General features: G+C 36.6%; 1 protein-coding gene across 1 annotated transcript in view; it reads right to left on the reverse strand.

The window, feature by feature from the left end:
* Window positions 1–3,590: 3,590 nt before the first annotated feature.
* MACC1 (MET transcriptional regulator MACC1) overlaps window positions 3,591–25,446 on the reverse strand; it is a 28,992-nt gene continuing 7,136 nt past the window's right edge. Inside the window, 2 exon segments of the mRNA XM_010345321.3 lie at window positions 3,591–12,147; window positions 24,353–24,541. Coding sequence (XP_010343623.2) covers window positions 11,935–12,147; window positions 24,353–24,541 — 402 coding nt within the window. The 3' untranslated portion in view covers window positions 3,591–11,934.

Here is a 25,446-nt window from a genome sequence, read left to right on the forward strand (position 1 = left end):
TTTAATATGGTGATTATTTAAGCTATGGCACACAGTTCCTGATAATGACAGGGTGTTATCTTTCCCAGTTGCCACTTTTACTTTTAACAAGGACTTCAGTGTTTTGTACTTACGGTGGCCAACTGTCTCGATTTGCCTGAAACTTCTCTGGCTTTAGCACTGAAAATCCCACATCTCAGGAAAGCCCTCAGTCTCGGACAAATGAAGAAAGTTGTTTACCATAAGGGCACTGAAAGAATTCTGTAAAAAATGGCAATTAAGAGAAACTTTTTCGCTTTCTGTCTCAAATTGCCATTCTCAGTTGGGGGGTTTCTCAAATCCCTGCTTAGGATGATCTACCAGGTCTCCTCAGGAGTTCAGGGCCTCCTGTCTCTTTTCTTACCCACCACACCCTTCAAGACTAATTTCCCAGATGCTTGGTTCAGTGTGCATTCTGGGTGATCCAAGCCTCCCCTTGCTTTTGTTGGTTCAATAAGAGACATTTGCTTCCCAGCCATGTCCATCAAGTAAGAAAGAAAATCAAAGGAGTGACAATCTGTTCTTAGACTGTCTTCACAGTTCCCCACCTGGAAAAAGAGTATTCCTTTTCTGCAGCACTTAAATCCTAGAGTGGCAACAATGAAAACCTAAGGGAAATTATCTACAAATATGAACAGACAGCCCCCAATTTATTTATGGGCTGGACTTACGATTTTTTTTTTTTTTTTTTTACTTTACAATGGTATGAAAGCAATACTAACTCACTAGTATTGCTTTGAGTGAGTACCTATGCAATCATTCTGTTTTTCATTTTTGGTATAGTATTCAAGAAATTATCTAAGATATTCAACACTTTATCATTAAATAGGCATTGTGTTAGACGATTTTGCTCAATTGTGAGCTAATATAAGTGTTTCGAGCACTTTTAAGGTAAGCTAGGCTAAGCTATGATGTTCTATAGCTATTAAATAGATTTCTTTTTTATTTGTTTTGTTTTTTATTATTTCTAGAGAAGAAGTCTTGCTATGTTGCCCAGTCTGGACTGGAACTTGCATCACCTACACCAATGTTGTTTACCTTTAGTTCCTGTACCCAGAGTTTAACTATTTGTCATGCCTGAATTAAAAGAATAATGGCAGTTCCAACTGTGTAGGTCTGTCATCTTTCTGTATTTCATGTCAATCTGTGGCTTTGGAATGCCCCCCATTTCTCAGGCATTGATAATTTTCTGGTGACAGAAAAATAAGGAGGCAGAAATTTTAAAAGGCTCATTGCAGGATTGTTTAAAACACATTTGAACAAAGTAGTTGATTTTAGTAACAAAAAAGAGCTTACAAAATAATTTTTGTTATGGGCCGTATTGTACCCTCCTTCAAATTCATGTAAGTGCTAACCTCTAGTACCTAAAAATGTAACCGTATTTAAAGTAGGGTTGTTCAAGTGGTAACTTAAATGAGGTCACCAGGGTGGGCCCTAATCCAGTATGACTGGTGCCCTTAATAGATGAGATAAGGACACAGCACATTGACACATTCAAAGCAAGAAGAACATGTAAAGACATAGGGAGAATACGGCCATCTTTAAACTGAGGAGAAAGGCCAGGAATATACTCTTCGCTCCCAGCCCTCAGAAGAATCCAACCCTGCCAAAACTTTGATTTTATTTCTAGCCTCCAGAATTGTAAGCAAATACATTTCTGTTTTTTAAGCCACTCAGTCTGTGGTACTTTGTTATGGCAGACCTAGCAAACTACAGTAGTGCCCTCATCTGCAGGGGATACATGCCAAGACCCCCAGTTGATGGCTGAAACCATTGATGGTGCCAAACCCTGTGTCAGTTTTTCCCATACATACATTTCTATGATAAAGCCGAATTTATAAATTAGGCTCAGAAAGGAATTAACAATAATAATAAAATCAAACAAATATAAACTGTAAAAAAAAAAAGTTATGTGAACATGATCTTTCTCTCAAAATATCTTATTGCATTGTATTCACCCTTCTTGTGAGGATGTGAGATGATACCATGCCTACGCAATGAGATGAAATAAGGTAGATGAGGTAGGCATTGAGATGTAAATGGAAAATTCCAGAAATAAACAATTCGTAAATTTTAAATTGCATGGCATCCTGAGTAGTGTGAGGAAATCTCACTCTTTCCCTTTCCATCATCACTTAGTACCTGTCTTGGTTCTCAGATTGACTGTCACAGTGTTCTTGTGCTTCTGTTCAAGCAATGTTTATTTTACTTGGTAATGGCCCTAAAGCACAAGAGTAGTCATGTAATACTTTCAGGCCAAGGATGGCCACAGGTAACTGAACCCGTGGAAAGTGAAACCACAGATAGTGGGGGACTACAGTAATGCAGTTTTCTACTAAATGCAGAATAGACTAAGTGGTCAAAACAGAGCTCTCTTTAAAGATGGATTTAAACTTTGCTCAAGACAGGAACTCACAGTGGGTGGATTAATTACATGCAGTGGGTTTGCACCTGTCTCATGGATCCTGGACTCTTATCCCTAGGTATACAGTAGCTTCTCAGCAATCAAAATAGAAAGAAATAGAAAGCTTTCCTAACAGTGTGAAAGGATATTCTATTTTCCTTTTTCTTCCAAACTATCAGTGAAATCTCTTGAAAATAGCTTTAGAGATGTAATATCAAGCACTTACTTATCTTCATTTTATAAATAACCTCTATCACTAATCTCTTATTTCACCACAAGCCACACCATTCCACTCAACCTTGAAAAATCTAACAATATCCTATTTCATCCAGGAGAGCATTACTCTATGCACAGCAAATTACAAATATAGTTGACCAAACATTAAACAGGAACTATATATTGAGAAAAAAAAATGCTTATTGGCTCTTAAAAATGAAAAGACAGGTTGAATTCTATGACACATTGATTATATCTTAATAAAGCTGTATGTATTTTAAAAAAATAAAAATAAAAAATAAAACAAACCACCGTTGGTGGTAGCCCTTTACATTTTGCCTTATTTTTTTACGATGTCTTAGAATCATGTAATTCACTTCGATTGCTGTTGCTGTTCTACTTTCCCCTTGGGCAACATTTTAGGATTACTACTTTTTTTCTTTTTTAATATTGTTTCCGTTTATTTAATGTGAGACTGCTTATTTGTTTTCCTGCCTAGTGCTAAGCAGTTAACAGGCAATCACTCATTTCTTTTGATTAACCACAAACCCACGTGCTATTGTTATCTCCGTGCTAGGGATGAGAAAACTAAGACTTAGATAAACTCATTATTTTTCCTGAGAACCTTGAAACAAGAGTCTGCGTTGCAGCCACTTCCTTCTCAGCGACCCCTTTGTTACCTTCCAGTTTGGATCCCGCCCCTATTGTTCTTTTTTTTTTTTAATTGCATTTTAGGTTTTGGGGTACATGTGAAGAACAAGCAAGATTGTTGCATAGGTACACACACGGCAGTGTGGTTTTCTGCCTTCCGTCCCCTCGCCTGTATCTGTCATTTCTCCCCATGCTATCTCTTCCCACCTCCCCACCCCCCGTCCCTCCCCCATTTCCCCTCAACGGACCCCCGTGTGTAGTGCTCCCCTCCCTGTGTCCATGCAAACTGACACAAGAGCAGAAAATCAAACACCGCATGTTCTCACTCATCGGCGGGTGTTGAACAATGAGGATTACTACTTAGTCAAAAGAAGAGATAAAGATCTCCGATGAAAAGTCAGATGGCTGAGAAAGATGAAAATAACACTGACCTTGGACACGCTTTCCTAGTTTCGTTCAGGAAATGTTTGAAGGAATTTGCCATGGTTGTTTTTCACCAGCAGATCCTGAAACTCGATTCTAACCCTAAAATTTTCACAGTCGAGCATTCTGGGAATTCCTCCTCTGTCTCTCTCTTCCCCGTATCTTCTTTCTGACAGTAGGTGAAATGCATCTACTAGGTAATAGGTCCTATTTAAGAGTAATCAAAGTCACCTGCCTCTGGTCCTCCTAGGCCAGGTGCCCCTATGGTCTTGATGGGGGCTGTAGGGGGTTTCATCATGCCATCAGCAATTCATAAAGTGGGATGTAGAGAGTAGATACTGCCTGTGAAGTTTCATTTACTTATCATTTGATTTATTGCAGAAGTTTATAGAAAAGCAGGCCCATTGCCAGTCTCATACTAAGGACTCAGAAAACTTGCTTCTTGAATTGCACTTGAGGAAAAAGATTTCCTGACGAAGCAAATAGTGCTGAGGTTAAGTGATCCTCTCACTTCAGCTTCCTGAGTAACTAGGACCACAGATGTGCACCACCATACTCAGCTATTGTTTGTATTGTATTTTTTGTAGAGATGGGGCTTTGCTGTTGCCCAGGCTGATCTCAAACATCTGGCCTCAAGCAATCCTCCTACCTTAGCCTCCCAAGGGCTAGAATACAGGCATGAGCGACAGTGTCTCGCCTGGTCTTTTTACAAATGGAAAATACAGTATCTTTCATTATTTCTCTTTACCTGATCAATAAAAAGATCCAAATTAACTGTTTGCTTTTCTCTTGGATGGATTTTATGCCAAGATTTTTTTTGTAAAATACCTAAGAAACTTCAGCTAGAGCAAACACAGCAGCCCTACATCAAAATTGTCATTTACCAGTTTTTCGAGAGCCGGTGCCAGAAAACCTATTTTAAACTGGTTTAGGCACAAAGAATTTCTCTCTCGCAACTAAAAACTCCAGTTTCAGGCATTCAGTATCCAGGGCTTGAAGAGTGTGATCAAACTTGTGTTTCATTCTTGTTTTGTTATTTCCTCTATCTGCATTTGATTATATTAGTTTCATCCCTGGGCTCTGCAAAGTTTCAGGCATTCCAGTATCCAGGGCTTGAAGGTGCTTTCAGGCATTCCAGTATCCAGGGCAGTTTCAGGCATTGTCAGGCATTCCAGTATCCAGGGCTTAAAGAGTGTGATCAAACTTGTGTTTGGTTTTTGTTTCACTATTCCCTCTATGTGCATTTGATTATATTAGTTTCATCCCTGGACTCCACAAAGCTGCGCAGCAGCTCTGGGCTTTCCCTTTCTGAGAATAAAATGGCTCCATCAGCTCCAGCCTCACGTTTCCTCGTGTTCCAGTCTCAGGGTGCCATGCATGGCCTTGTAATGTCCCCTTGGATAAACGATGTTTCTCAGAGCTTTCTTCACTGAGTGTTGCTGATTAGAATTGACCACAGAGAAATCCATGTAAGATTTGGAAGATCACAGTGGAGCAGGAGCATTGTTACTCTTGGAAGGCGGATGTAGCTCAGGCCATGATTGCACCAGTGCACTCCAGCCTGGGTGAGACAGGGAGACCTTGTCCCACCCCCCGCAAAAAAAAAGCCAGCACAAAACAGGAAGCCAAAGTTTCCATTGTCCATGAATGGCCAGGCTTCTTGGTTCTTTCATTAGACAATAATTGAACTATTCCCTATCTCCCCTTCACCCATTTCTTGATTTATCGTCATGATATAAAAGGTCTAAGTGAGCACTGAGTATATATTTCCTGGGAGTAAACCCATAGAACGGGTTTTTCTACTCTGCTAAGAAGGGGTACAGTAGTTGGTTCCATTAGGCCATTTAACATAGTATCTATAAGGTCAACATTACGCCAGACTTGCCAATTTCAGATTCTGCTTAAAAGACTGAATTTGGTAGAACCAATTTAAGTAAAACCAATAACTTAATCATAACTGAAGCTCTGATTTTCCAACAACTCACTATATTTTCATGAACAAGTTAAATGTCCCTGTAAATTCCATGTATTGGGTTTAAGTGAGCATGTAAATATTAGGAATATTTAAAATCTCCTTCCAGGCACGAAAGGATAGAGTCCTGTTATCTTTAAGAAGAGACAGACTCTTCCAGTTACCCATAGAAAAACAATTAACAAGGAAATGATGGCAGAGGATAAAATGTGCTACATTAACATCAACGTGAGGCGGTTTAGCTTACCATCTCTTCTCAGTTGCCCTCTCTTTAAATGTGGAATATGATCATTGGAAAGAACATCTGACCACCTTATTAACACTTTCTGATTCTACAATGAAGGTAGGGCATATAGATAGCTGAATTGATCACATTAATTAAAACCTTTTTTTCAATGAGAAAAAATACATTTAACAAGAAGTTCCACGATTGACACACTAGGGAAAACAAGCCTTTTTCCAAACATATTTTACAGAAACAAGTGCAATATTACATATATTTTATAAAATTAACTTAAAATTATACTGAATAAATGTCCCAAATTATTGTTAACCTATTTTTATTCAAATACATTTATGCTTTAAATAAAACACAGAGATTTTAATTGGTTTTATAATCAAAACTATTTTTGGAGGCATTTATTAACTTATGAAAAGTTCACTTGCTATAAATGGAGCCTTAATATAAAATGATTTTGGGTTCTTTCATACAATTTTTAAAACAATTTCTCCAGTAGAATTATGTGAAATTTCACCTATCTTAAAGCAAATTAGAGGGGCTTCTTTCAGTTTCCATAGCGATGAAGTAAATTTTAATATGGTGGTTCTCAAACTGGGTTCCCTGTACCAGAAGCATCTGTATCACCTGGGAACTGCTTAGAAATGCATGTGATCAAGCCAGGTCCCAGACCCTCTGGATGAGAAATTCTGCTGGTCGACCCCAGCAGTCTGTGCCAACAAGCCCTCCAGATCATTTTCCTGCTGCTGAAGTTTAAGAACCACTGCCATAATGATTGCCTGTCTAAGGCATTGACAATGAGACTGGAGCATGTTTGGCAGTGATCTTTGAGAAGCTCCTAGTGAAACCAGTGCTGACCTTCTAACTCAGTACAGTTTCTTTTAAATAGCTGGAAGTCACCAATTATTCAAAACAGTGCCTGCTATGTAACCAGTTTCAAAAGACTATGTAAAGAATAAATGAGGATATTTGTAAAGTGCTTAGTGTGCTAAATGTGCTATGGTTCACACATAGAGGACATTATTTTAATGTGGATAATTGGTATTCAAATTATTACTCTTAATTCATGTTCTCTTTTCTCATAGTAAAATAAACAAAAACAATACATTCTACTCATTGAACATTTATAGACATTTAAACCCAAGGTGAATAATAGAGGTCATTTGGTTCAAGCTCCTTGTTTTACTGATAAGAAAATTGATGGCGCCGGGCACGGTGGCTCAAGCCTGTAATCCCAGCACTTTGGGAGGCCGAGGCGGGTGGATCACGAGGTCGAGAGATCGAGACCATCCTGGTCAACATGGTGAAACCCCGTCTCTACTAAAAGTGCAAAAAATTAGCTGGGCATGGTGGCACGTGCCTGTAATCCCAGCTACTCAGGAGGCTGAGGCAGGAGAATTGCCTGAGCCCAGGAGGCGGAGGTTGCGGTGAGCCGAGATCGCGCCATTGCACTCCAGCCTGGGTAACAAGGGCGAAACTCCGTCTCAAAAAAAAAAAAAAAAAAAAAGAAAGAAAATTGATGACCAGAGAGGCCAAGCAACAGGTCCACAGTCACATAGGGAATAGTGGACAAAGGGTAGAAACCACAGTTCTCAATTGCTGGACTACTGTCTTGCAAAGGAAGACTTTCATGCTGTACTCGTTATGACAACAATACCTATCATGAAATTTTCTCCTTTGGCCTTACTAATTATTATCCATTGCTAACCTCTTCATCTCTACTCCCTCACATATAAACTAACACTATCATTCAAAATTATAAAACTATTTATTAGGCTTAAAACTTTCTAGATGTACATAAATAGAAAAATCAAGTAAAATATACATGCAAAAAATACACATTTCTACAATGTTCAGTGAAATCTTGATGCTGAATATCAGATACATATCAGATGCTACATATATACAAATTCAAGTTTCCTGTGTATATGTGGTCATTTTATTTTGTGCCAGTAAATATAGATGCAAGATGACCAGTAAATACAGATGCAAGAAACAAACCTTCAACATGTCATTTTATTCTGAAAAACTGTCTTTGGATTATCTTAGCAATCATGATGATCTTTAGAATGTCACTCTCACTAAACCATATAGCAGCATGTGGAAGAAAAGTTCATACAGAAGGAGGAGGAGGAATTTACCTATGTATAAGAATAAAAAAAGATCTATTTTAATTTTAAAAGCCTCCAGTGACATTGTTCATTATTCTCTTTTTCTTTTATACTACCTCAAATATTCCTTGATAAAACAATTACAGAAAACATAATTTGAAGGAGCACAGTATAAAAATTCAAGTCCTTAAACATCCAACTATAGCATTGTACAAATCTGAATGTATGTATGTTCTCTATTGTCTGTTCATGTCACACATTCAAAGCTGATTAGTAGCAGCAATGTTTTTCAGCCCAATGTCATCCGTCGATTTAGCATTCTACTCCTTCCAGAAACCTCGTCATCCCCAAACTGTAATCTTTACCTAGTATGTGCTACATTACAGGCTACAAAAATGTGCTGTATCCATTTATTAGCATGAACAGTTAATGACACATTATTGAACATTTCTCCTTAATTGGTTCATATAAAGTTTCAACACAAGGAAGTAGATGATCTGTGGCGTACACAGAAAAATTACTATGTTTCAAGCTGGGCACTGAATTAAAATCTTATCCTAAGTCATGCGTCATTAGACAAAAAGCCTGAGGAACTGAAAGAACCATGTAAGCATTTTCTACTTTCAAAATGCTTAAAGAAGTTGTAGATTAATGGGATTTGATGCTTTTAATGATGTCAAAGATGGGATATAAGTGCCTTATTAATTTCATTGACTTACTGCCAAATATTAAAGGCAATTCATGATTACCAATTTAATCTTTCCTGATTATGAAAATCCATTACAGCAAGAAAAAATATAAAGTTCAGGAAAGTAGAAACAATTTATTTAAAATATTAGAATATATTTATACAAACAGAATATTTGGACTTAGGCTTAAAATTCCTCTGGAAGACCAGGAGCAGTGGATCATGACTATAATCCTAGTACTTTGGGATGCCGAAGTGGGTGGATGACCTGAGATCAGGAGTTTGAGACCAGCCTGGCCAAAATGGTGAAACCCTGTCTCCAATAAAATACAAAAATTAGCCAGATGTGGTGGTACATGCCTGTAATCCCCGCTACTTGGATGGCTGAGGCAGGGAGATTGCTTGAACCCAGGAGGTGGGGGTAACAGTGAGTGGAGATCACAACACTGCACTCCAGCCTGGGCGACTGAGCTAAACTCCGGCAAAAAAGAAAAAAAAATTCCTCTGGAAGGATTTGTTAAAATATTATAAATATTTGCATATATTAATATTTAAACCATTGTTTCGTCCTTACATTATAGAGATTATGTTTTTCATTTTTTAAAACTCTTATTGTCAATCACAATCCTAATACATGATGCAGAATAAACCTGAAATTATTTATTTAACCTTACTACACTAATCAGCTAACAAGATCTCTGTCTTCTCAGATCTTGGAACCTGGGAAAACCCAGTTACTAATTCCCTAATATCCCTTCCCAAAATTCTCTGGTTAACTGACATGTTAATAAGATTCCAAGAATGATTCTTAAGAAAGCAAAATCGCCACGAAAAATGATTATGCTGAAAGTAAAAGCTGCCATGTTTTTCCTTCTCCCATAATTTATTTTCAATTAAAATAAATTCTGTCCTTGAATGTGTATACCTAACTCTTTGGTCAGGCTGTGTTCCCTGATCATCAAATATAAATATTGAAAGCCTAAAGATTGTTCTTAAACCCCCAATTTGAATTACCATTGCCAGCATACCGAATACCCTAGCGTGGGTGTATTAAAAGCTCTAAAAAGATTCTGCTTTTCCTTTCTAGCCAAATGGACATCTTTTATTCAGGTTCCCAAAACAAAATCCTTATTCAGCTTACTCACATTTCTTTGAGGCTATGGCTTTTCTTTCTAAATTCTAGCAGCCTTAATGTCCCTAATGTGGCCTCTTCTTGCTCCGTCCTCATCTCATTCTTGAATCTTTTATCCTTCTACTACTTTACTCCTGCTTCCTGCACCTCTTCAGCTCCCAGCCAACTGAGAGCTTCAGTGCTTTGTGGGATCACCTCTTATACTCCATCACACCAGAGACAATGCCTTGTCTTCTATCAAGTTCATTATTTCTTTCCAAGCAGAAATTTACCTGACCTACCCCCACTTCCAGTTTCATATGATGGCATCTCTATATTTATATCTCATAGCATCACAACCTCTCCATTGCAACTGTTATTATGAATGCCATTTAAAAAATTATCTATCACTTAGCACTACTAAGGTCAGAGTTCATGTTTTTTCCATTAATCTCAAGCATCTATATGCCTGCCAAAAAATAGACACATATACTCTACCTATTGACTGAATGACAATAAATGAATGACTGTCCAAATACACACATAAACACTGGTTGGCAACCAGAGGATTGAACAGATGAGAAAGCACAGAACATTTCTTTGTGAACTTTGCCAGCCATTAGTATTTATACTGGCCTGGGTCCTATGGAATTTTTGTGTTCCAAAACTGGGGTGGCCTTGCGTGGTGGCTCATGCCTGTAATCCCAACACTTTGGGAGGCAGAGGTGTGTGGATCACAAGGTCAGGAGTTTAAGACCATCCTGACCAACATGGTAAAACCCTTTCTCTACTAAAAATACAAAAATTAGCTGGGTGTGACGCGCATGCTTGTAATCCCAGTTGCTCGGGAGGCTGAGGCAGGGAAATCACTTGAACCCAAGAGGTGGAGGTTGCAGTGAGCTGAGATTATGCCACTGCACTCTAGCCTGGCGACAGAGCTATACTCAGTCTCAAAAAAAAAAAACCACAACACTTTGGTACACATACACACACATATGTGTTTGCATGAGCATGCCAACATACAGATAAATCACTGTGGTACACATACACACACACACACACACACACACACACACACACACACGTTTGCAGGAGCATGTCAACATAAAGATATCAGTGTTCTTGTTGGTTAAGACTGCTCTACTCAGCAGTGATAAATCAAGTTTCTGGTGGTGGTTGTTTTTAATAACTCACATATTCAAAATCCCTGAGAGCTAAAGAACTATTTTACATTATAATCCTGCAGTCCCAAATTAGGCAGGATTAGCGAGGTCCCAAGATAGTGAAGGAAGCTGATGAAAACTCTAGGTCCATGCATGCAGACAACAGATTTCTGACAAGTCCTATTTTCCTTCTGGCAGTCTTTCAAGAGATGATGAAAAGAAGTAACAAGTCTCAATTAAAATGAAATGATGACTGTTTCCCTGTAAGTCTTATATATATTTTTTTTTTACTATGCTTTTTATGCAGTATGATTTTTAAAAAAGAAATAGAAACAGGTTTTTCAAGAAGAAAACTGACTTTGCACTGGCTCTGTAGCCTCTGACATTCTCTCCAGTCTTTAGTTTCTCCACGTGAAAAATAGAGGTGATGCTGGCTATCCCCACTGACGAATTGAGGAGGGGAGGTTTGGAAAGCACGCAGCCGTGACTGGCTGCAGGGTGTGTGCCTGCTTCTCCTCTTTCTACCTGCTTCCTGGAAACACTGCCCGGTTCATGTTGATAGCCTCCGGTTTATCCAGGTATCTGTGTGATGTAATTATTCAAACAGCTTTAACTTAGGAAATTAAAAATAACACTGGAATAGAGAGGGCATTTTTGTTTTTTCGTTTCTGTATAAGAACAAAGCAACCTAATATTTGTATTTGAAACATACACAAAAATACATATTAGAGGGTAAAACCCATCTTGGTTATCATATTAGGCCGTGCTTCCATCAGAAAAAAATTGTTTCTGAACATGAAGAAAATTAATATAATGCCTTTCTGAGATTTTTTCTTAGACCCACACACACACACACACACACGCACGCACACACACACAGAGAAATACCTCATTTTCACCTCACTCTTTCCCCTGTCATCAGAAACACACCCTTTATTTCTATACTTCCTCAGAAGTGGAGAATGCAGTTACTCTCAAAACCTCTAAGGAATTTACTAGTATTAAAGCTCCAGTTAATTCTCTCCAGTGTTTAGTCACAGGGTTTTTCATTCTGTCCAAAGCTGATTGAAGGTCTTGTAACATGTCTCTGTAGTTATTTCCATAGTGAGCACTCCAGGTATAAAGAAAATCGTAGGCGGGTTTCCACATCATCTATAAAGAAAAAAAATAGACTGGAGTAGTGTGAAGCTGAGATGAGAGGAAAATTGATTTTTTTAAAAAAAAAGATGTAAAAAGCCTCTTAAGACTTAAAAGAAAATGAAATACCAATTATACATGGACTTATTTAATGTCATAGAAAATATGGTTTAATAACTACCAAGTTTCCTGTTACATCCCTGTGTTTTTAAAACTAGAGATTCTTAAAATAATAACTATAAGTGGGGCTTATTTCCCTTGATTCATCATCTATACATTGCTATTGCCTTAATGTGAATATAAAATTCCTTGTACAATTTGTGGATGATAATAAATGTTACTGAGATAACCTTTTTACTATTTGAAAGACTTGTAAGGTTAAAGTAATAATTTTTATTGTTATACCTCTCTGTGGTGAGTTTTATGACACCAAATATCATATAAGGAGCTAAACAGCATATTTAACATTTTAAATCATTTTACTTGATGAAGTCTATACACAAGCAAAAATGTAGCTTCATAATCAAGTCATAATGAAAGCAAAATATAGCTCTCTAATTTAAAATATTTCTTTAATTATACATTTTATAACCTAAAGAAAAACCAATACTCAATGCTGCTTCTTTTTGCTGTTACTAAGCACCTACCCATACCAATGATGTCATTGTTTCCATAGAAATAAATGTACGTCAAAGAGGAACTTCACATACAAGCATGTATGTAATGGTAACCAAGGCAACCAGGCTAGGGAGAGAATAGAGACCGAACAAGACAAATTGTAGAGTACACACACACACCTCACACACACAACAGCTTAAAATAAATTGTCTCTTTGAAAACAACAAAATGAATCCTGCATTTATAATTGGAATGTTTGAAAAATAAACTTTATTATTCAATTATTTTGGAGGGGTTCACTGAATTAATTTGGTTGTGATTCTATCAATTGCACAATGTAGGGACACAGACTCTGAGCGAAACACTGTGCAGAACTGCCCTTTTAAAGCAGAACCTCCATCACAGTTCAGTAATATCACATGAACTAATACCTTGGCATGTAATTTTCACCATCCTCCAATATCCTCATATAGTCTAATTTTAAAGTTAAAAGACTTAAAGACCTAAATCAGGAGGTCCGTTATGTTTTGATTCAATCCACATAAAAGGCCCTAAGGATAATTTGATGTTATTTGTCCAAATTGGCATTCCTGGGAAGCCATAAACACCTATTTTCTTGTCTCTCTTGACAAAGCTTAATTTTGCAAGGTAGAGAATAAAAGACAATGATCAAAGTTATACCATATCAGCATATGATGCAGCAGCAAATATCATCTCAGATTTTTGTATATAAGTTTTACCCTCACCAACTGTACCAATAATTTTATCTTCTATGATAGAATGTGAATGACTTATCCTCTCATCTAAATTTCTGAAGATTTGCATTGAAACCAAACTTTTCAAGTACAATTGCTACTACTTTCTTAACAATGCAATGTCAGTTGAGATATGATAATAGAACCTTTCTGTCAAACTCAATCTTGGTTGTCACTGCTCAATTGCAAAGAATCACTGAAGAAATAGATCATTCTGTAGTGAGTATATTCTGGCTGTAAAATCTCTGAGTCAAAGATTCTACCTTGAATTCACTTAAAAGTCCCTGATGCTCAACTAACTGGTTCAAGTTGTCATGTATTTTTTAAAATAATGGTGTTTAAAGCTAAAGGCTTCTAAGACTGTTCTAAGTCTCTTAGTGACCAAGTCTGATAAATGATATATTTGAAGATATTTTATGATAAACAACAACTTAAAACATTTCTGTAAAAAGGGGATGGCATAGAATAGCATAAAGCATCGCAGAAAACAGACGTCTCAAAAATTATAAATGGGTGGTTTTAGGATAGTCCACTACCCTACAGATTCAAGTACTTATATAGACAGAAGCAGCCCAAATGGTCCCACCTACTTTTATGGGCAGAAAAGCTCTATATCTATCCCCTGTCTTGCTGTAGCACTGTAAATGGCTATGTATAGAAAAGCCCTTAGGCACCCTCAGTGAAGAAGCAGCTTCTCCATGCTGTTGAGGGCAGGAAATAGCCCAGGTGATGCAAAAAATAGAAACTACAGATTCAGGAAAGGTCTGATGACACATCTACTCACACACTTATGCAGAGCACCACATGACGTCCTCACATTTAGCAATTTGTACTAACAACAGAGCTTTTCAAATCAGAGAAATTTGGGTACATTACTGAATTGTAGGCCCTAATTAAGACTTTTGAAGGTGGAAAGACTTTCCAAGTATCCCCTGAATTTGTCTGAAATGCAAGCGGGAATATTGCCCTAAACCGATTTGAGATTCCCTAGAGTGTAAAACATAATCTGGCTAGAAATGGGTACAAGAGCATTGGGCTGAAAACAATAGGGTGTTAGTTAACTTTATGATCTACTCTAAAATATAAGTATATTTTGCATTCTGTTTTTCTTCCTCATTGCAGCAAATTAAACCTGAATATTCATTTGGTACAAAATTTCATCTTCTATGTACAAAATCATTGGCAGCTCTCAACAATGATGATAGACAAACACTTTTATAACACAAATACAAGGAACATATTCGATATTATCATTGTTCATTAACTGTTTCACTTATCAAATCAAGGTTTATTGAGTACCTTCTACTACAATAAATTTTGTTACTGTAAGAAATGAAATGATGAATATTTCATGACTCTTGTTTTTAGAGGTTTCTAGCATAGGAAGGAGATAGATACTTGCACAAGCACTGGCAAAATGGGTAAAATAGATAGGATGTGATCATAACAGAAAAACTCAAAAATTATTGGCATATTTTAAATCCATGGGAGGAAAAAATGATTGTTCCACTAACTGAGAGGCATGATGCCATAATGGAAAGCAAGATAAGTTTGGGTGTCAGAGTCCCGTGTTTACATCTGAGCTCCGTAGCCAATTTGAGAGGTCAGTTTGATAAAGTAATCAAGTTATCCCAGCTTTGGGTTTTTTTAATCTATGAAACGTGGATAATAATTCCTGAGTTTTGTGTTCAAAGCACCTCATGAAGTACTGGCATATAGTTTGTATTTAATGCTTTGTAATAGGACAGGAATGAAAGTACTTATTTTTCGGGCAAGGGCAAGCTAAGGAGCTTATTTTCTGCCCCACTAAGCATCAAGCAAAAGGGAGGGTATCTGATAAAAAATTAAAATTGGAATGAGGAGATGACCTTGAGAGGACAGAAAAGGGTTTAACATCACTCGTGCTACAGGCATGGGGAAACACATGAGAGTAGAAAAAAATGCCAAGAAAGAGAATAAAGGGGTGCAAAATTTAATTCTCAACTGAGTCAATGATTAGTGGCTACAAGAAAGAAATGGAGGCAATAAAAGAATGGGGAGAAGCTGGAGTCAAAGAGAAAGAAAGTGAATCACATGCTTCCTCTTGCAAAAGCCAAGAAGTGTAATAACATCCCAAGAAGGACATGCATTGGCTTGCTGGAGCCAGCTCACATAAGCTCCCTCATATCCTCCCAACTCCATGTCCAGTGACATCGCAATGGTAGGTTAAAATGATGTATGATTGGAATATTTACACTAAGAAAATTAACAAAAGCTGTAAGTTAGGGTCTTTCCCTTTGCAGGGTGGGTTGTTTAACATATGCCAGTGTGGCGGCACTGACGACTCCCCTTTTCTTTTACCTCCACTGCTACCTGTAACATCAACAAGGTGGGAATATAAATAAAAACTTGGCAAATCCAGGATTTTGGAAATTAGCAGGCCTTTGGTAACTTGGAGAAGGCAGTTTAAAGAGAATAGTAGGGGGCATACAACAGGTACGAGCAGGTATAAAAGAAATGGAAGACAGAACAAATGAGTGACATCTGAAATTCAAGTGTCAAAGGAAGAGAAACAGAACAAGCAGCCGTAGAAAATAGAGGTATTTAAAAAAAATTTTTTAAGTCTTTAAAATGTACTATTTTATGATGGCAAGGAGATTTGGGTTTGAATCTTAACTTTGCCATATGAAGAATTTAAGGTTAATGAGAATTAAAGAGGTAGCATATGTAAAGCACCCAAGAAGAAAGGTTAACTTCCTCGGCAGAAACATAAATACAAAAGGATGTTAAAATCATCATGAAATTAGGGCACAAAATCAGAGGGGCAAGTATCGTGAGAAATTGAGAAGAAATGGGGACAAAAGCACATGTCAAGAGTTATGTACTTAATACGCTGATAAAAAATATTAAATTTGGGGAACTATGTTTTCCCTTAATAAGTAAATCTCTGCCAGGTGATTCTATTTGAGCTTCGCTATAACAAAACCTGATTAATAGGCCGAGTTTCATCAATAGAGTAAATAGGATAATCAGTTGTTTGTTTGTCCTTTGTGGAATAGATACACAAACATTTGGACACAAGTTCTAAAGATGCCTTTTTTCTCTGCATTTCTTATTATCTGATTTTATTCTAGTTTTCTTACAAAGTAAATATATGTTATCCTAGGTAGAGACATAAGAGGTAATTTGCGTACAATATTATGCCCTAAAATACCTACCCAGTAAGGTCACATAAGTTTCTAAATTTTGTAATAAATTACAAAGAAAATGAAGTCATCTTTTCTGGAAATGTTTGAGGAAATGAAATGGGTAGAATAAATAGTTTTCTTTCCGGGCTGACCTAAGTTTAATCCTTCAAAGGCTAGAAGGAGTTGCAGACAGTCAAGATCTCAGACAGCCAGATTTATGTTGTCTTGTATCTATTCTGCGTTTTAAAAATAGTTCTTCCTCTCTTGCTCAATGTTACGATTAAGAAAAGATATGCAGAAACTCTGCACTTGTGTTTCAAAAAAATCCAAAGGAAAGCACGCTCCTGAGGGTTTGTTTTTCAGTTGTTAAATTATTCTTAACTTCATAAATTCTCTCAGTGTTTTTGTTTCTATCACAAATATTTAATACATAGGCTGCATTCTTACGTCTCTATGCTTAGATTTTTAATGCTAACTTCATGATGTTGCAGTTTCATTCTTGAATAGGAAGCATGAGGCTGATGAAAGCACATAGTTGTTAACTTTTCATCCATGTGTGTTTTCCTTATAGAAAGGGCAGCATCATGAGTAAGTACTTACCATATGAAGTTGAGCAGTTTTCCAAAGTTCCAGCTTTTGTGTGGAAGGAGTGTGTCTTAGGTTATCTTTTCAGTGTTAGAAGACAAAGTAAGAAGTAATGGAGCAATCGAAAGTAATAAGTGGGATGCCAAACGAAATGAGAATAAAAACAAAAAATATATAGTTTTCCAGATTTAGAGTGCTTATTCCCGGAAGCCAATAAGACTCATTAGATAATGCACTAGATAATGAAAAGCAACAGGAATAAAAGAAATTCAGATTGAAGCATAGCAGTCTATGTCTTTTTTTAGCTTATAAAACATGAACAGCATAAAGAATGGAATTGGTTTTAACTATTTTTGGATAATTACGTTTTGCCACATGAAAGGATTAATCATCCACCGACTTTTCTCATAAACTTACAGGAACAACATTTCATTTTCAGTACCATTAGCTGAAGAAGTATTAAGGCAAGTTTGCCTTCTTAATGATTATTACATGTGTTCTGTTTTCAGTACATCATTTACAATATTCAGGTAAGCTTTATCGTCACCTATAATTAGTAAGTACATAAATATTTTTGAAGGTAAGATCGTTGTTGTCTTCAGAAGAGAAGAGAGGCTAACATCAGAGGGTCCCCATGTCCTCATGAGGAAGATGCTGCTTGGTTAAAACTTGATATGAGATTCTGTTAAAAAAAAAAAAAAGTCTGTTTGGGGACAACTAGCTAAGTTTAGGTGAGAATAACCACTTGGAATTTCAGGGGATAAGCATGAGCCAGAGGAAGATAGAGGACCTATTCCTTGCTAGTTAGTGCATCTGCTTAAACAGTCAAACACTGTAGGAAAACCTGCTGTTAAGCCATTCTTACCAATTCCTTGTTGGGATGATTCCTCATTGACTCCTTATCATCACTGCCACCCACGCCCCTGCCAAAAACATATATTCGTGGAGACAACTAAACATCAGAGTTTAAGGAAACTGTTCTTCTCCGATTTAATGGTTTAGCGTAAACGTTAAAACAAATGAGAAAAATACAGTGTGAAGAGCTCTGGATTTAGAGGCACACATCTTGGTTTAAATCTAGACTCTTGGTTTACTAGCTGCAGGATCTTAGGTAAGCTATAAACTTTCTTCAGACCCTTGCTTTGTTCTTCTAGCAAGTAAGAAAAAAAAGGTGTACCCAATGCCATAAAAGCATTGCTAAGTATACAAAGGAATGGATGTAAATATTTCAGGCACATACTAAGTGCTCAGTTAAGGCTAATTCTAGTTAAGTTTAAAGTTAAATAACAAAATCACAGTCAACTATCCAGGAAAAAAAAAAAAAACCCAGGTAACCTAGCTATAAATCCAAGGCGATTTTACTAAAGTATTGCCACAACTTAATTTCTTTTTTAAGCAGTTTTAACAAATGCTGATTTAAGTCTTACACACAGCTGGATTTGGGTTTCCTGAAATTTCTTATTGTTTATGTTCCCTAGTACTAAAGCTTGAAAAAGAAAACCTAAAACCAAAATTAAACAGTGTCTTTAAATCCATTTTAAATTTTCTTAATGATGTTTAACTTAATATGCTTGTTAGTTCTATTTGATTTTCAGTGTGCATTATAGAATTAAATCAAAGATCACAGAAATAGTGTATTACCCCAAAAATTTCACTGTGCTATCTTTATCTTCTTTATTACCTCATTCCCCCCAAAATGGAATATCTTTTTGAAATTAAAGGTTGTAACACGTATAGAATTGTACAAACTATTATGGTAATCTAAATAACATCACCGTGCCAAATCTCTAGTTCAAACAATGAAGATTTGAGATATCATTCTACATACACTTTACACTGGTATATGAATTTCCATATAATACTTTTCCCTTCTGAGAAATTATAAATATCTTTCTCACTGCAAAAGAACAGCAAACAAAAGAATTAAGTGCAGTACCAAGGCTAGAACTGAACCAGGCCCCAATAAAGAACTCGATAATTCAACATCCCTGAATTACAGCAGAATCCAGAAGTTGCCACATAAGCCAGAAAACCATATAGTCCATGGAAATTTCCTTTAACTTTTGCAAGAGAGATTTTTTCCAAGGAAAATTAAATGTTGTTAAGCCCATAAGAAAGAAGTTCATCAGCCAAGATGTTTTCTCATTTTTTTCCACGCATTGCTCTTCTGCCAGTTTCTCAGACAAAAAACCTTGAAATCATTGCTGACTTTTTCCTCACATTATTCCTATAGGCGGTCTCAGTCATATTACTAAAAAACACTGTATTTTATTCTATCTTCCAAAAATCTCTAAATGTTACACAGCTGTCAAATTCACCTTTTCCTCTTCCTCATTAATAAATATGTATTTATTGATTACAATATGCAAAACATTGTCCCAAATATTACACATTTAATATCGCATTTGATCTTCTAAACATACAGTGAGTAAGATTTTATTATTCTCCTTACTTTACAGATACGCAAAATAGATTCCCAGGAAGGTAAAGTAATTTGCCCAAGACTTTAGGGCTAATAGATGGTAGAGGTGGAACAGAAGTCCAAAAAGGACTCTTAACCTCTGTGCTCTAGCAGTCATTGAAGACTCTCCTCCATTGATACCAACCTATGTACCTGACCACATCACCCAGTAATTATTAAAATAAAATCTTCTCTCCAGGCCACATCTTCTCAGTAGTCTCTAGAGCTCACTGATATTTAGAAGCACTGAAATCTACTTCTATTCTTCTCTGATTACTCAAAGGCCACCCATCCTTCAAAGCTAGGCTGTTTCTCCTAATTGCTTCTCACCACTTTGCTATTTTTTAAATAAGTTAATTTTGAAAGGGCTTATCATTAGTATAATATAGTGGTTAGGACTTCATATAAGACAAAGTGAATTCAGATCTAAGTACTTGCACTTAATAACCATGTAACTGGAGAAACTGCACAAATATATTCACCCTTCGGTTTCTGTAAACGTAAAAAGCAGATGGCTACAATGTCTTCCTTACAAAGTGTATTGAAATAATAGAGATATTGTAAAGAAAATACTCATAATGACTAGTTGACAATGAATACCTGGTAAGTTACAACTATTACCATTGCCATCTAATCATATACTTTAAAGAAATACTATAATTCAAATATTGATGGTTTATTCCAATTGCCAGGCCAAAATAAAACTTGGCTTTTAAGGGGAAAATAATCATATTTTTTGTTTTTTATGGCTCCTAAACCAATGTTTAGAACTGATAAAGCCAGAATAAGTGTTAAGTATATGTATGAATTAAATACTGAGGGCTAGGACACAGATATAAGACACTAAATGAGTGGGAAATTTTCCATGTGGAATCTTTCATTCACTTATAGAAAATATATAAAACTGCTGGAAAATCCACAGCTTTCTCATCTTTAATCTAGACTTGGAACAAAGTACTTCAAACTCTCCAGCAGCCAGTCAGAAAATGAGGAGTAACAGGTTGTGACTAGAAGATATGAAAGAAAATGAGATCTACATTGATTAAATGGTGACTACAAAAAGACTGAAAATACATCTTTCCAATAAGGACTCTCTACAGATGAGTAGTTTCTGAGATGAAAAAAATTACCATTAGGAACATCAACTTTGCTGGCTTCCACTTGGTGAGTGGCCCATTCTGGCAGGTCAGATAAAAAACTATTCTCAACAGAACAGTTAGTGCCTGTGGTTGAGGTAGAGCCCAGTGGGCAAAGGTAGTTTAAGAAAGGAAGTGAGGCCATCGCAGTGGCTCACGCCTGTAATCTCAGCAATTTAGGAGGCTGAAGCAAGTGGATCACCTAAAGTCAGGAGTTCAAGACCAGCCTGGCCAACATGGTGAAATCCTGTCTCTACTAAAAGTACAAAAATCAGCCACATGTGGTGGCATGCGCCTGTAAATCAAGAATCGCTTGAACCTGGGAGGTGGAGGTTGCAGAGAACTGAGGTCATGCCATTGCACTGCAGCCTGGGTGACAGAGCCAGACTCGGTCTCAAAGGAAAAAAAAAGAAAAGCATGGAAATGAAACTTTAGTGTCCTTGGCAAATATGTGTTCTTATTAAACAAGATAAAAATGGCATAATCTACATTGTTAAGCAAGGGTGCTAATGAAGGAGTCATAGAAAGATTATCGTAACTTGTGGTATCCATCCCTAGAAGGCTAAGTGAAGAGCACCCAATTTAGGCTGGTGAATTTCTTATCTCTGAATCCCCAGCATATCCCCTTGTCAAATCCAACTTGTAAAAAGTGAACTATTTTTCCAACACTCTACTGGTTTATTTTTTTAAAAAATTAAAGCTCTAAATATATTCAGAAAACTCCAACAAATTTTCACTAACTTTTGTGGAACAAGCTTGGCAATAGTGACATCTTTGTAGGGCATAAGTGCATTTTTTCTGAAAGAAATAGTCTGAAAAACGCATTTTGCTTATAATCAGATCCAAACTTTACAGTTTTGCTTTTATGTAGCAATTACCATGTCATTAGAGACGATGAGTAATATTTATTGAAATTTAACTTGAGGAGGTGGTTAATTTAAAAAGTGACATTCTCAAAAGTTTCCAAAGAGAGGCTTTTTCTTCAACTTAGAAAAAATAAGAAATGGTTAAGGTATTCAGAAAATCTGACAAACATAGTACTAATATACTTCATTCTTCAAGCAGCTTGAGGCTTCGTAAATATTTAATTTTGAGGCAAATTTTGATGGTATGATGGCTAGTTTACATGGGTTGAAAAAAGACAAATAAAAAAATGAAATGAGTTGCTTAACCCTGATTGCACCTTCTGACTCTGCAGCTTGGTCATCGTATTAAACAGTGATGGCCAGAGTGTAATGGTTAAAGTCATGAACTCTGAAGTCAAACGTTTGTGCTCTAATCATGGTTCCGTGACTTTCTAGCTGTGTATGTTTAAGCAAGTTACTTATCCTCTCTGTAATCTTAGATATTAGTGTCTGCCCCATAAGTTTTTGTTGAAAGGATTAAATTAATTGCAATATCTCCAGAACAGTACCTGTCACAAAGTCAGGGCCAGAAAACTCTCCATAAGATACAATAAAAATAGAACAAAGGGAAGAGAAAGCAGTTAAAGGAGAAAAAGTAAGTGAAAGAGCCCAACTGCAGGCACTGGCACACATAGACGGCAATTTTTGGAGTGTATGCCCTCTGAGGAAATGAGATACAGGAAAAAAAGCAGCCCAGCAACTGCTAGACTCAATTATCTCCCTGCCCCAATGCACTTCCCTCCCTCTGCACCCACTACCCAGAACTAATAACAGCGTGTTTTGAAACCAACTACTTGACTGGTAAATTGATTATATTTAAGAATCTCCTCTTAAAGAGAAAAATTATACAGCTATTTCTTAGGAGGCTGGAAATTAGCATATATTTACCCATTAGATAAGTGACCTCATAGGTAAGATTCCTGTAGATTATTTAGAATGACCTTAGGCCAATACACCGTGGATTTTTCTAAGTATTAATAACATGAATCAGAGAGATGACTATTAGAATTAATCACAGTAAGTTGAACTATCATAGACACCTAGGGGCTTTCCTTTCTGCTTCTGAGTGTTTATCAGCCTCAGGCAAAGACTTAGTCATTTATGATTTGGGCTGTGTAAAAGTAAATAATGGAAAAGTAGGTGGTTTGCAGGCCTCCATCAAGATTTAGGGGAAGACAAACTATAAACAACCACAATTAGAGAGAAGCCAGATGCTTAAGGAGGCTGACATAATAAATAACTCTGATAAATAACTCTCGACAAAACTCTTTCAAAATAGAATCTTATTAAGAAAAAAAGGTCCTGCTTTCAATTAGGTAACTTTTTCATCAGTTAACTGAAATGTCCGAATCAGAAGAGCGTATCCTTCGTAATATTTTTTTTCTTCTTAAAGGCTTCCTCTCTTTCATCTCATTCTGTAAATACTTGAGTCCATTTTGTGTACTGCACCGAATGCTATATTATGCTTATTTACAGGCTATAATGCCTGTCTAAATTTATGGAGATAAATGTAGTCTCTGAGGGGAAAGATATTCTCAGTCTCTGACTGCTCCTGGCTAAAGAGTCTTATTTTAGAGAAGTCATGGCTGGAGAGCCAGGCTGCAGGAACTCGGAAACCAGCCTGCTGACACTTCACTGCAGCTGCTGGAACTCAGCTGACTCGTATTCCCTCTACTTTTCACGCAAAGGTGGCCTTGTCCTGTTCGCCCAACTGGAAGGGTTGCATCAACGTAAGAAAATTTTCTCCAACAATGAATACCCAGCTGTATGCCAAAAACAAAGTGGAGAAAATAGCTTCTGCCCTCACCAAATCATCTCTACTAAGAGAGATAATATTTCCTTCAAAATGCTTATATTCATTTGAGAGAAAGATACAGAATATTTTACATATGCCCCTCACTGGAATGTTTTTATTTAATTCAATAAAAATGGACTCACAGTTCTTTACGGTAATCTGGAGAAAACACTTATTTAACTTGTATCTAACAGCATGCATTTGTTTTGATAAAAACAATATTTTCATGGTAAATATTTACTTTGTGCTAAGTGCTGTTACTCTGCAATTGATGTCTGTAGTTATTGCAGGCAACATTGTGGAGATAATGAAGCTTTCAGGTCTCTATCTCTCATCACCAGTGGCTCTACGTCCACTTTCTTAATGCTTCTTGTCACTGAGCATTAGTTATCGCAAGTGACTGAGTCTATGCCTGAGGACTCTAAATACATATTATTTTCCTCTGTTGCCCTGACTTGATCCTATCTCCCACCTTCAACATTTACCTGTTTTAGACTCGAGTTCCTATAGCCCTGCCCACTTACTGGTCCAATTTGATCAATTAATTCATTGATCAGAGGCCATGATAATATGAAATCTAAAAAAAGAAACATTAACATTTTAAAATCTTCCAATGCTTTTTAAGAGTGTGTGTGCATATTTCAGATAGGATTGATGAGTTACTAGGGCAGTGATTTAGTTAGTGGATCAGCTTGGACATTTCTCCAGTGAATCCATGAATGTGGTATGGGTTTGATTACATGAGTGTTACTTGGTCTGCAACTTCTCACTACTGAATTAGGCAAACAAAACTCTTACCTCAACAGCAACATCTCCAGCATTTCCTCGATGAGGAATTTCATATGCCTCTATTTGTTGCTTTGTGAGTCGCGCTAACTTTTCAGCTAGTTCCCTCCAGCCTTTTCCAAGCTTGACAGCTGAAGTCAGAACAGCAGCTTCTTGGATGAGACGTGCTGCTAATCCTTGGCAATCCATTTTCAGAAGAGCCTGCAGCCACAATTACATGTCACAATTAAAAGGAACTAACTTGGGCTTTTTTGTCTATAACTTGGAGTTTTTATGACATCTTCTAGAAATGAGAGTCCTTTTTTTCACTACACATATAATTGAGTTTTCTAAAGCTCAAGAAGTTGATCCACATTTAAGCAAATTCTACAAGCAAACTACAATGGACATAACTAAGCCAGAGTTAGGGGAGATTTAGAACTAATTCAGTGGCAAATTATAGGATCTTGGATAAACCACTTAACTAATGTGTGTCTTGGCATCTTTAATTGTGAAAACAGGAAGTTAAATTACATACTTCCAACATTACTCTGAAGTTCCAGCAGTCTATAATTTATCAATCTATGGTTGATTATTTACTCAAGAGAAATAATGCCTTGTTCTACCAGATGATTGGCTACAAGAATTTCTCTAAATTGTGTGGGACTGGTGATAGTAAATATTATTCTACTTTCACCAATATATGACTTAACACTTCCCAGAATCATGCCTGTTGCTTAAAAAAAAAATTCCTTCAACTTTGAACAAAGCTATTGATGTTTATAAGTTTAAATATATATATAAACATTAAAAATACTCTCCCTCGTCACCAATATAATGGTGTTAAACATAAACTATGAGGTATTAAAGACAACACACTTAGTCTTCTACAATGCAAAATAGAAAACCAACAGACTCTTAGCTAACCATGCATGTTTCAAACAAGTCTACAAGTTTGCACTTCGCCTTGAGTACCATTTTTAAAATACGGAATTATATCTATATTTCTTCTTTGTTCAAATGAGCAAATAGAGTAGTTCCTCTTTATCTAGGAAACATTTCAAGACCGCCCAGTGGATGCCTGAAACGCAGATAGTGCCAAGTTTGATATACACTATGTTTTCTCC

This window comes from Saimiri boliviensis, chromosome 10 (genome assembly GCF_048565385.1).
Source record: "Saimiri boliviensis isolate mSaiBol1 chromosome 10, mSaiBol1.pri, whole genome shotgun sequence".
NCBI lineage: Eukaryota > Metazoa > Chordata > Mammalia > Primates > Cebidae > Saimiri > Saimiri boliviensis.